At 43.6% G+C, this 13,613-nt stretch overlaps 1 protein-coding gene across 1 annotated transcript in view; it reads left to right on the top strand.

Annotated features, from left to right (window-relative positions):
- LOC138497322 (glyoxylate/hydroxypyruvate reductase B-like) overlaps positions 1 to 13,613 on the top strand; it is a 742,375-nt gene that overhangs the window by 361,565 nt on the left and 367,197 nt on the right. The window contains exon 4 of the mRNA XM_069620712.1: positions 4,292 to 4,470. Coding sequence (XP_069476813.1) covers positions 4,292 to 4,470 — 179 coding nt within the window. The remainder of the gene's footprint in view (positions 1 to 4,291; positions 4,471 to 13,613) is intronic.

Below are 13,613 nucleotides of genomic sequence, written 5' to 3'. Positions count from 1 at the left end.
ATGAGATATTTACTTTTAGATTTGATTGCTTTTGCCATTGGTGCATCGTTGATACTTGAGCTTATCATCACACCAAGATATCTTGTCTGATTCACTCTCTTCACATTCTCACCCCCGATTTTCAATTGGAATTTTTTTCCCGTGTTCTTTTTTGGCCACATAGGTTCTTCAGGTCAAGAATCTCAGGGCCTCATTACGAGTTTGGAGGTAGTCATGCCCTTAACGAGGGCATGGCTACCTCCAAACTCGGGTCTAGGTCCGTGGTCCCTGAATGGGGAAATACCGGGCCATTCTGACTTTGGAGGGCCCGGTATTTCCCCATTCAGGGAACCCGGACCACCCCGATTTGAGCCCCCATAGGGCTCAATGGGAATGGGGAGCAGGCTAACAACGGGCCCATTAATGACGGGCCTGTTGTTACCATGCTGGTCCCCTTGTGGGACCCGCAAAGGACGTCTGGTCTGACCAGATGTCCAGAGCGGGTCCCGCGAGGGGACCTTGTAATGGGGTGGTACAGGGTTAAGCGGCGCCGGCTCCTTTACCGGCGCCGTTAACCCCTTACCGCCTCACCTGTAATGAGGTCCTCAGTCTTTAAGATGTTAATTTCAAGACCGTTTTTGTCGATATATTCTTGCAAGGCAGTCAGTTTTCATTGCAGTCCTATTGGGGTGAGATCTGCAAGAAATATATCATCGGCATATAGCATCCAGTCAATCAGATTTCCATTTATTCTCGAAGGAAATTAATTAACTTCTTTCAGTGCGTTGCCCACCTCTGAAATAAAGAAGTTAAACAGGACCGCACATAGAGGGCTGCCCTGTTTCACACCTCGCTCTGTGATTATAGATTTAGGAAGGGTGCCATTGCGATCAAGGTGGATTTTTATGTTGGTGTTGGAATATAGTTCTCTTACTGCGCAAATGAGACCTTCGGGACAATTTCGCTCTCTTAGTTTCTTCCACAGGAGATTTCGATCTACAGTGTCAAAGGCATGGGCTAGTTCCACAAATGCTAGAAGATGGGTTTCCTTTTTTTAATTGCCTCCATTTTAAGTATGTTAATTGTCAGTAAGTTCAAATTGCATCCAACACCCTTTATGAACCCAGTTTGTCTGACGTCGTAAGAGCCTGACTCCTTGATCCATGCTGTCAGTTGTATTTGGAGCTGGGTCGCACAAATCTTTCCGACTACGTCCAGTAACGCAATCGGTCTGTAGTTTCTAGGCTCAGAGCATATTCCTTTTTTAAAAATAGGAACAATGACTGCGGTTTTCCAGGAAGCCGGTATTTTCTTTTCGCTGAGCACGATGTTAAACAGAGCTTCACAGACGGCTTCCCACTTGTCAGGGTTTTGTTTCAGTATATGGTTTGTCAAACCATCCGGTCCAGTGGCCCTCGAGGACTTAAATCTTTTGATGTTTTCGGCAATGTCTTGTCGCGTTATATTGACGTCCCAAGCAGAAGCAACATCGAAGTTTTCTTGAGCCTGCTTTTTAAATAGGTCTGTATAATGTTGGATCCATTGTGTCTCACTGACCATAATGCTGGTTAGGGCTTGTTGTTGTGCTTCTGTGTTGTTTATTATGTCCCAGAATTCTTTCCAGGTTTTATTCGACATGCTTTGTTGCATGACCACAGCATCTTTTTGGTACATGATCGCTTTGTGAGATCTTATCCAGTTGATATAGTTCATTTTCAGTTTCTTCATTTCGTCTTTATTGGAACTGTTATTCTGAGATTTCAATAATCGCATGTTTCTGCGTAACTCACGTATCTTGCTTGCAATTTCGGTGTCAAAACACCGCAGAGGTCTAAAGTGCTTCTTCCCATTGTTTTCCCAGGATTCTTTATATTGATCTAACAATGGGATATACTTCATGTCGTGATTTTCTTCGACACTCTTTGTGATCTACGATATTTTTTTGCCATTTAGCCTCAATCTGTTCCAGCCCGGTTCTACTTCACGCCATGCGCAAACACGTCTTTGTTGTTTGAGTGCATAGGAATTCTTATCTCAATGCTCACCAAGTTGTGGTCACTCTGTGTCATTTCATTTACTTTTAATTTTGTTGTGTTATCCGCAATCCCACTTGAGGTGAAGAAGTAGTCCAGCAAAGAATGTTGTTTATCCCGGTTCCAAGTTGGTTTTGAGGGAATGTCAGCATGGATGTTCCCGTTCAGCATTCTTAAGTCTCTCATGCGTATTTCTCTTTGCCAATGAGCTGCAATCATCTCTAGATTACCCTGCTTACTTTTTTACTTCACTTTTTTGGTGCCATTTATTTTAGGGGTCATGTTCACGAAGTCCACATTCCAATCACTGCATGAGATGATATTTGGCCTCTTGACCGTTGACATTATTTTGTCGATGATCTCACATAGCCCGTCAATAAAAGCCCAAGTCCCAGTGGCTTTATGTTGCCAGTATATGTTTATTATGTGCAGCTTTTGATGGAGTCGTACTTGAGTAGTGTCCGGGGCTATTAATGATGTTTGAATGTATGGAGATTTGTTACATGTGTCTATGATTTCATATCCACTGTTTTTGTAAACTAAAATAATCATCCCAGACATTGGGCGACCCTTGTTTGGTTTGAAGGCTGGATTCATTGCTATTTCGTAGTCTGCTGCAATGGGTGTTTTCGACAGCCATGTTTCCTGTAGACATAGGATATCCATGTCGATTTGCTCGTTAGGTTGATCTTGGAAGAGATGGAAGTGTCCAGGGTCGTTTCTATGGTGGGGGGGCTAAGGGGGCTATAGCCCCTGATCTTTTGGTTGTAGTCCCGGATAGAATCTCAGGAGCTACAGCCAAAACACTAGCTAGCCCCCAGTCCCAACAGTTCCGACATCAGCTTAGCCCCGGGTCTTTTCCAGACCTAGCAACCCCCCTGGAAGTGTCCCCTAGTATTCCATGACCCAATTTTTAGGCTCTCCACATGAATGTTCCTTGAGCACTAGCTAGTTTTGTTTGAGTTTAACACTCCAGCTATCTATTTCCAATTTTCAGGTGATTGATTGGTTCCATGCTTTCTCATTTCGCTTGTGTTAACATGCTCATTGTTATCTTTGGGGCAATGCGATTTTTATTTGTCTTTTCAGTACTGGCATTGGTTCGTCTTCCAGTTCGTTCTCATCCATGGACCCTGTTAGCCCTTTGGAATGGGACTCCGAATATGTTAAAAGTGTATCTTTTTGTGATGGCTTTTTTTAACTCGCTGTCAGTAGCACGTTTTCCATCAAGATCTAGGCCAGCCGAGTTTAATGGACCCAACACCTGCACTTATCCCATGGTATTTCAGCGGCTTTGAAGCCCAACTGGTTGAAGACTATTCCACCCTCTTGGATCTGATCCTTAATGGCCACTGAATGGATGTGCAATAAAACTCGGTCTGTTTGCGTTTCAGGAACAAATTGCCATTTTCGAATGTGAGCCACTTTTTCATTGGTACCCATATGCCGGGCCATAACTGCTGTCATTCTTTTGATTCTGTCTTGTGCATGAAAGAGGTAGATACAGTTAATTCAATTGTTTTAAATAATAGTGACGCACATAATTGAGCTACTCACCATCCCGACGTGTGGGAAAAAGCAATATGCGCAAATAGCACGAATGTGGTTTGTATTGTTCTACTTATTGGGTGCCATAATATGTGTCCTCTCACATCTGTTGCTTGCAGTATATTTCTGTTCAAAACAAGTATTGATAAAGCCAACAATATTGGTTCTTGTGTAGGCCTTTGCCCACTGCCATTGGTTTCTCGGCTACTCGCAGTATTTGCCAGTTGTTAGTGCCATCATTGCTGTGTCTGGCACATGCCTACACAAAAGATAAAACGGTTGGCTTTGCCCATACTTGTTTTATCAATTTTTCAGGAGACCGTTTCACTTGCCCCACGGTTTGCCACCACCTTTACCACTGTGTGTACACATGTCGTTTCCTTTACATTTCAATTTCCAATTAGCAACTTCCATGTAGAGAACTTGCTCTTGGGAAATTCTCTCTTTTTTTGTGAATTGCAGTGCTCATGTGTGGCGTACACAAAACGTTCACTGGGCAGGTGGACTAATGTGTGAATTACAGTGCGTTACATGTGGCACGCTGGTGCAGAAGCAATTTTACCTTGTCTTGGTTTTGACATTTCTTGGGTAATCATGCCCAGTGTATTATTTCTGCGATCTCAGCCGTACATACATTTCATTTACACTGAGTGAGCTGGATATTTTTCAGCATTACTAGGGAAGAAACCTTTCCCAATGTCATTATTGTGACACTTTGACTTTCTTTTCAGGAAAGAGGAAGAAGAAAGGGCTGTTGGCGCCACCTACTGTGAAAAGGTGGAAGACTTGCTTGAGCAATCCGATTATGTGATTTTAGCGGTGACTCTGACATCGGAGACAGCCAATATGATCGGGAAAAGGGCATTTGAGCTGATGAGACCCACCGCTACACTCATTAACATCAGCAGGGGTTTGTATAACGAATCTTCTTTCTCACACGCACAAGCCCGATTTTAAAGTAGAAAGGATACAACTGATGAAAATGTTATCTACACCATGCCCACATTAACATGCTGTAATCAGTGACATAAATGGGATGCGAAATCGAGTTGTGGGTGTCTAAAAAGGGGTGTGGCATCCAAGTTGGGCGTTGCCTAAAGTGGGTGTCGACTGACCCAAACACACCACGGGCCCCTGCAGGCATGTACTTTGAGTCACTAAGCATGGTCTCAGCTGGAAATGAATGCACCCAGCCTGCATATTGCAAATTAATGTATCTAGGGTTTGATGCTGTTCGTGTTATAACTCGTGTTTTCCTGTAGGTAATTTGTTACTGCCAACAGTGTTTTATGAACAAATATATCAACATCAGACAGAGGAATGGCGGTCTTGTCCATGCCAGGGTTGGGTACTATGACATGGCTTATTAACACAGATCTCTGCGGCATGTACTAAGCACACTGGGCTGCCTTGTTAACCACAGGGGCACTCACACTTATCAGAATGCATTTGATAATTGCATTTCATCAACATATTCCTCAGAGAAAGGTGAAAATGCCACACAGATTGTGCTATATTGAATGCACAAAGCAGGTGAACTACAGAGAACACGGCATTAATTATTGGATCAATTGAAAAGGTCTGAATATAGTTGTGGACAATAGCTGGATCCCACAGCAATTAATACTTTATAGCTCACTTTTGCCTCAATTTTTCAATACTAGATAAAACAGGATGGCAGAGCAGTGATCGGTGCTTGTGCAGCACGGCTGTGCTCACAGTGGGAGTTGGCCGGAATCACGCTCCTTTTGTGGACATCTACCACCCTGCTCAAGTGATGAGGCGTTAATGGCCTGAAAACACCAGCTATCAAGCAGTTAACCCTGTAATGTGTGTGCTGAAAAGCATACACATAAGACAAACGTTATGCACGTCTGGGTTTTCGCATATGAATGCAGAGGACGATCATCGCCATTCCTCGTGATGGCCTTGTTAAGTCTTTGAGTTTCCAATTGTGATGTAAACGTATCATAAATGGCAGGACTACCATAAGCATGTACTTGAAAAAGGTACGTTTGAATTATGTGTTGCTGTTCCTTCAGTTGTTTGATTTCTACATTAGGACTCACTTATGTTGAGTTATTCTGCGAAGAATTATTGTGAGGTAACAGATGAAGAGTTTCCACATTATATCCCTCCCATCTCACTGTGCTCCGCATCCAATATTTTCAAGCAGCACCTTGACTTCCATGTGACTTGAACTCCCAGACTGCTTATGGGAGACTGTGAGAAACCTGAGGGTATTCTCACTCCTACTCCCCTTGGATCCTCTACGCAGGTGGCCAGGAAAAGGCCATCACTTTTGGATCCTGGCCCTGGGGCTGGAGAAGCGAGGGAGGATCACCTAGGTGGAGGGTCCTTGAGGATTGGGAGTGGGATGCCCTTGGCCGAGACATGGCATCCTCCTTTTCTTAGTGACAAACTAACCCCCCCAACTTTCATAGAATCCTAAAAGCCAGTTCCCCTCCTTATTCCGCACATAATATCTGACAGTACTGAGACGAAGAAGAGGCAACTAAGAGTGATGAATATTACCCCTCTTCACCGCTGAGGTACTGGGGCGAGGAAGCTACACCCCGAATAATACTATTAACATACTTGTTTTATATTGGACCTATCTGTACCCGAATCTTTGAAGAACAATTTCTTACATTGCTTGGAGACTTCCTCAAACCCTCCTCATTTGCAATTATTTTAGGCGATTTTAACTTATGGGCTAACAATGGAGATGACTCAGATGCAGAATCTATACTCTCAGCCCGTTGTTTATGCTGAATTCCTCATTTGAAAACACAAGTTTTTGGAGGGCGAAAATTTTGAGTGAAATGCGTGCGTGCATACATGAGATGCGAAGTCCTGTGGCTGGATGACGTCTTTATTCAGCACATGCATTTCAAAATCTTATGGTGCATTGTGGGACAGGTAGTCCTTGGTGTGTTACTTTGGGAATAATTCACCTCCCACACGTGTTTCTAGAAGCCTTGGCTCTGTCTACATCAACAAAAGACGTACAGAGTACCCTAGACGGCTTAATCTGCTGTCAGATCAGATTGACAAGTGCAATCATCTCGCCCTCTACACCCAAAGAAATTGAGACAAGGTCATAACACTGATACATAGGCGCCATGCAGACAGTGTAACCCTTTCTTAAACCAGCTGCGTCCTGAAGAGGGGTCCTGGGATACCACTGATGAGATCTAGACTGTAACTGTGCTGTCCTTTGCCCCAGAAACACACTAGAGTGTAGACGCTGTTATACCGTGTCTTTTTGTAATCTTGATGTGGTCACATTCACTGTTACTAACACAACGTAACCATTTAATGCATATGAATTACAAGTGCATTTGTGAAAACAACAGCCAAAAGTGTTAACTTGAGCTCACTTCTCTGTGTTAATTTGCCAACAATGAGCACATCTAATGGTTTTTTATGCATTTTAGAATAATTGTTTGAGAGAAAAATGATTAAAATATGTTAATTTTGATATAATGATCTTGGTGGTACATGTAATTTGATGATAGCAGCTATTTAAGATTGAGTAGTTTTTCCTACAACCATGGTGTGGTAAAGGTGGGTAGCTGGTGGTGAATGTGCTCTGGTTTCATATGAATCTATACTTACTGCTACCCAAGCATTAGGGATATCTCAATTGGTGCAGAATGCTACTCATAGAGAGGGACGCATTCTTGATTGGTTATTGAGCCATAATTTGTCTACCACTCCCCTTGACATTTCCACATGTCCATGGTATGATCATTTTCTAATTACCTTCTCTCTTGCGTTCCCACTGAAAGTAGAAAAAATGAATGAGCAGAAAAGTTTGGAAACTTGGGTAAGGAACACCCAGGAAGTCATCCCGAAAATATTTGTGGATATGGCAGCATCATCCTTTAGAAGTATGGCCCCTCTGCCGATCCAGGCATATTGGTGTAACAATTTACAAACGTAACCTCTTCGACACCTTGGCGCCTATCATAAATGAAACCACTGATAAAACATGATTCTCTGAGAATATCCTGGAATTTAGAAGAATAAAAAGATTGCGGCAAAGGACGTGGCGAAAGACCCCGTCCCAGGAGAACCTTATCCAGTACCGGATTGCTGTAAATAATTATAAAAAAGCTATTATCACTGAGGAAAAGAAAGACTTTGAAGATGGGATCTCCTCCGCTAAATCTTAAAGGAGATGGAGGGGAAATCCAGCACTTATCCTGCTGTTGATAAAAGTGAGTTATGGTGCACTAAAATCCAGCAAAGATTTGCTACTAAAATAAACTCTCATCGGCCACTATTGAGGAACATTGAGCAACAGCCCCGATTATCCTTCTTGAGATGGCTAGAGTTCCAATAGAATTGTCTGAACCGAATCACAGCACTCCTGAATTTCATCTCAATCGGGTATCAGGCGAAAATGTTTAGACAAAAACCTAAATAATTTGAAGCCTACCAACTGCACTGGGGATGCATGGCCATCAAGTATTGCTCATCTTGTCCCATATGTTACCAACATCATTAATGCCTCTTTTGCCTCATCAGTGGTGCAAGCCACAAGGAAGTATGGATCACGCCTATTCTTAAAAAAGATTCCCTGGACGGGTAGTGACCTACTGTCCCATTACCAATGTCCAGTCCCTATTAAAGATTTTGGACCGGACACCCTATTTACAATTTCAGAACCACTTGGACAAAAACAACCTATAAGGTAAATTTCAATCCGGCTTCCGTGCAAGGCACAGTAAAGAAACAGCAATGCTACATCTTAGAAACAATCTGGTAAACATTGTAGACTCCGGTAAGGTGACTCTGTTGATGCTTCTCAACCTCTCGGCAGCTTTTAATCTCATTGACCATAGATTGCTGCTCGAGAGGTTGGGAGGTACTTCTAACTGTTCCCAATCAGCAGTGCAATGGATGGAATCCTTCCTGGGGCCCAGAATGGCGCGTGTTGCCACAGAGGGATTTCAGACACCCCCTGAATGGTTGACCTGTGGTGTTTGCCAGGGAGCCGGTCTTTCGCCTTCCCTGTTCAATCTCTATATCCGGCCACTGTTTGACCTCCTGGATAGCGTCAGAATCAAATACACCAATTACATAGACGATACCCAGGTGGTCATTGAGATGGACCTACAGTGCATCAATCAGGTGTACTCTCTGATTCAGGGATGGATGGATGCCCACTCCCTGGTTCTGAACACCAGCAAGACTGAACTGTTGCTGGTGGGCTCCAGTCAACGTTTGGGCAAACTTGAGAGTAGATATAGTCAATTTATGGTAGTCAATAGCACAATCCAGGTGAGCTCCTCGGTTAAAACACGCGGGGTCCACCTGGATTGTAACCTGAATATGAAAAAAGCATGTTTTACAGATGAAAGCCGCATGTGCCTGCACGACAAAGCTCTTATGGCAGATTAAACCTTACCTATCCCCAAAGATCATATCTATGTTGGCTACAGCCCTTGTAAACTCACGATTAGACTACAATAGTCCCCTGCAGATACTTCAAAAAACAACCTGAAAATCCTGCAGCTGGCCCAAAATGGTGCTGTTAGAGCAGTTTGTGGCCTAGCAAGAAGTGACCATGTTACCGAGGCTCGGAGATCTCTTCATTGGCTACTAGTCACCCATCGCATTGATTACAAAATTCTGACATTGACTTACAAAATGTCTTGCAAATAAGGCCCCCCACCTATCTTCTGAAAAGGTTTAAGAAAGTCCTTGTTGTAAGTATTGTCTCCGCTCTAATGCTCTTGACACCTTGTGTCATTGAAGAGTTTAGAAGGCACTAGTTTCCACTTCCATGCCCCGTGTATTTGGAATTCTATTCCTCTGAACCTGAGAAATAACCCAAATATATCGGGAGTTAAAAAAGCTATTAAAACACTGCTATTTAATTGCAATGACTAGACTACCCCATATCATCTTGCTACATCCTGGATTTTTCACACTAGAGCTATCACCCTGGACTTCTTGTTGTTACTCTCTTGGTCTGGTGTCAGGTTTCCTTACTTGTGCACACTGAGGCCTTCTGGCATCTTGCACCCTATAAGAATGACCTAATAATAATAATAACTCTGGGAAGGTCAGGCTTGTCTGCCTAACTATGGTCAGGTAGATCCAATTGACCAGGCGCACCTGCAGGTATATAAAATGAGAGACAAGGGGCAGAGAGAAGCCGCTGACAAAGATCGAGCCAGGACAGGTCCTGAGGAGAGAGATCACACAAAGGAACCCGCAAGAGAGCTTGAAAGGAGAATTGTGAAGAAAAAGCAGGGAGGCCAGCGTGGCAGAGGCCAGAGCAGGAGACTCGCTCTTCATGGGAGCAGCCATGGTGGGACTGGATGCTAATCTAGGCCGCCGGCAGAACCGGACCACAGAGGACACCCCCTGCGTCCGCAAGAAAGCTGAAGGGCGAGCAGGGTTCAAATTGGCGGTGTTCCCCCCCCCCAGAAGCGGAGCAGAGCAAGCAGCATAAGCTGCCGGGATAATGAGCAGACCGCTGGTGAGTGTCAGAGGGACATGCAGACACCGGGGAGCTCCGAAAATGAACCACAGACAAGAGGCGAATATCGCTGATGAATGGCGGATTGACACGCAGACACTGGGGAGCTCCGAAATGAACCACAGGCAAGAGGAGCATATCGCTGGTGAGTGTCGGAGGGACACGCAGACACCGGGTAGTTCCGAAACGGACTGCAGGCAAGTGCCAGTACATATATTGAATACCGAACTATATGAAAACTTTTAACATTGCAATAAACCTAGTTATACTGAATACCGACCTATATGAACTTTAAGCATTGCAAGAAACCCAGGTATATTGAATACTGAACTCTATGAAAAGTTTAACATTGCAAGAAACCAAAGTATACTGAACCCCGAACTGTATGAAACTTAACATTGCAAGAAAACCCAGTTATACTGAATATTTACCTATTTGGAACTTTTACACTGAAATAAAACCAAGACCAATTGCATACCGCATTATAGGGAAGCTTCCCATTAAAGTAACCAAGCACATTGAATAGAGAACTTCAAAACGCTTTAACTTTGAGATAACGCAAGTGTGCAGTAAAATTCGAATTTACTTAAGCAGCATAGGCTTTTGAACTCTGAACTGAAATCCAAATCATAGTAAACCTATGTTGCACAACAAGTTACAGCTAACCTTGCAGTTAACTACATTGAAAACTAAAAAAAAAACATCAACAATGAACTTTAATGAGTGAATGCAGTGTGGCAAGACACCTTGGCAAAGGGTGTGTGATACATGCAACAACGTGGCGAAGGGTGTGTGATGCATGGTGGCAGGGCCACGAGGCAACCAAGCAGAAGCCAAAGGAATATAAGATTGCATTCTAAAGCCAGGAGGCTAATACAGAAGAGCCAAGTGAAAGTAACGTGGCGCATAGGAGCCAGAGCCAAGGAACTTGTGTGTGGGGCTGAGGAGTCTAGGAACCTTGGTTGCGTGGCCTGTGATGGGTGGACTGTGTGGTCTGACAACTAAACCTACACCAGAGGACCCTGAATGGTGAAGGCTAAGGATGCACCGAAACAAGCCCAAAAAGACTCAAAGTATCCTGGTTGTGAGACTGCGCCTAGACCAGAAGATCCTGAATGGTGAAAGCGAACGACACCACAAAACAAGCTCAACCAAACCATGGCAACACTTTTACAGACTAAACCGAGTGAAGTCTTCGGGACGGGAATCCCGAGATTGAGGAACTGTACTTTTTGTCTTGGGAACAGAGCCCTGACACCCTTCTTGGCTTGGATTGTACAACCTAAAACTTGGAGAAGGGTACCCCAACCATTGTTTGTGAACTATATTGCCTTGAACTGGAAGAGGTAACCTTTGAGAATTTTCTTTCATGGAACTTTCTTATACTTGGGGAAGGGGAGCTGAAAGAAAGCTGTGAGCTCAAAAAAGCTCAGAATTTTAAGTTGAACATTATTTCTTTTGAGTTTGACATCCCTACACATTGGTTTATTATATTTGTGAGGGCAAGAATAGGTTTTGGTCACAGACAGACTTTTAAGTTGAACTCTTTGACTCAGAATGTCCTTACTTTCATTCAGGTAGGGAAAACCCACCTTAGCATAGAGGAAGTTAGTCCTTCAACCATCCTGACATTTCAGTTAAATAAATACCTTTTGTTTAAACTTGGGAAGTCTGTTGTCTGTGTCATACTTCATGATGCCTTCACAAGACGTAACCGTAGTTCAGGCACCCGACGCACACATCAGGCAAAAAATGCATGGGCTGATTATGGGAGATGGGGAGCCCGGCAGTGCCCCCGGTCGGTACCAGTTCATAGAGCCTGCATGTTCTCCACCTCTGATAGCCCTGCCCCATATAAAGCACAGTTTTGAATGCATCCATTGTCAGGTTTTTTTGTTATGTGTAGTTTTCATAAAAAAATAATGTAAACGTGAAACATGTAAATGCATGTGTCCATCTAATGTTACATTCAGCAACGTTTTGTGTTTAGTTAACTATTCCCAAAATTCATCTTTCATATAATTTCCAATTTAAAATAATGTGCTTATAGTTAAAACATCACCCACTCGTTTATGTGATATTATGGGGCGGCGGTAGTTGAGTTGGAGACATATAGGAACTCCTCAAATTTCTATTGTGGATAACTTCTGATTCGAGTAACGGATTTGACAGAACTTTTGAAAGTGATTAAAAGTCTGCGCCACCTGTTCCCCCCTGCCCCCAGACTGCAAAGTTTCGTAAAGATTTGTTATAAAATAAGAAAATAATTCAGCGTCAACATTTTTTCCCCCAAATGTGCAGCCTACTTCCCATTCATTTTCCCATAGACAAAAAAGGTCAATCTTTGCCAAAGCACACAGCCCAAACCGCTGGATGGATTTGGACCAGGTCTGAAACGACTTGGCACAAAGCATTCAAAAGAGTGCTTTGCTTGGTTTGGGGTTGTTCTGTGCTACAGTTATTTAAATATTTGACAGAGAAGGGGGTGCTCCTTTCCCCCCAAAAAATAGAGAGATCTCCCATGGTGCATTGCAGGATCATGATGTTCAGAAATGAAACGACCGCCACCTTGTTTTTCTCTCGATCAGAGAGATATTTGTGGCTGTAGCCGAGGCTGTGGGAAAATGAAACCCAGTAACAACCTATTTGCCGGTCACAAAACAAAATACCATCAGGGTAGAGGTGGGGGGATGGCTAAAGGGCACTGAGTGAAATTTGGGAGTTGGAGGGGGTCTAGGGACTGAGTTTCCAGCAGAAAGCTTCCGGTAGCTTTGGCTATAGCCGCGAATAGCCGACATCTGAAAGCAAACTGCATCACAGAAACAGCATGTGTTGTGGGGGTAAAGGGAGAGGGCAGGGAGGTGAGAAGGCAATCAGGGGTTTGGGGGGTGCCGGCACAGATGAAGGGGAAACTTGGTGAGGTGCAGGGTGCAGGAAAGCATTTCTTTTTCAACCGTTTTGCTGTTATTTGCGGTTACAAAGTACTACGGATAACCACAAGTATTTGTAGTTCAGTACCCGTGGTTACATCTTTTTAAAGAAAGCGTTTTTTTTACAGGTGTAGTGATGTCGGGGGTGAAAATTTGATATGCATGGCCAGTGACTTCATTGCCATCTAGTACTCCCATGCATGCAGTAAACAGGACAGCTTCTGCTTAGCTTCATAGTGAGGAAGGGACCAGCCTTCTCAGGCCATGTTCCCAGATAAATGATCCAAACTTGCAAGACCACTTAGAGGAATGGGCAAGCCCTTTCCTTGCTTTGAAGCTAAGCAGGGTCACCCTCGCTTTGAAGCTAAGCAGGGTCAGTCCCAGTAACTGCATGGATGGGCGATAGAATGGGCATCTGAATTATTATTAATTTTTTAAAACTGTGCTATTGTCAGTGCTTGAAAGTTTTCATGTTTGCTTGCATGAGGGATGTTCGGACGTGGATGCCATTGCAGCCACATCTAAATGCCCTCATACCAAATAAGATCTCATGACTGTGCTGCAACAAACCTCGCCACCTTCCAGTTGCGTTGCTTTTCTTTTAATTAAATTAGTTAAATAAAA

This window comes from Ambystoma mexicanum, chromosome 5q (assembly GCF_040938575.1).
Source record: "Ambystoma mexicanum isolate Mex_15411 chromosome 5q, UKY_AmexF1_1, whole genome shotgun sequence".
Classification (NCBI taxonomy): domain Eukaryota; kingdom Metazoa; phylum Chordata; class Amphibia; order Caudata; family Ambystomatidae; genus Ambystoma; species Ambystoma mexicanum.
This window is presented reverse-complemented; position numbering and strand designations above follow the sequence as displayed.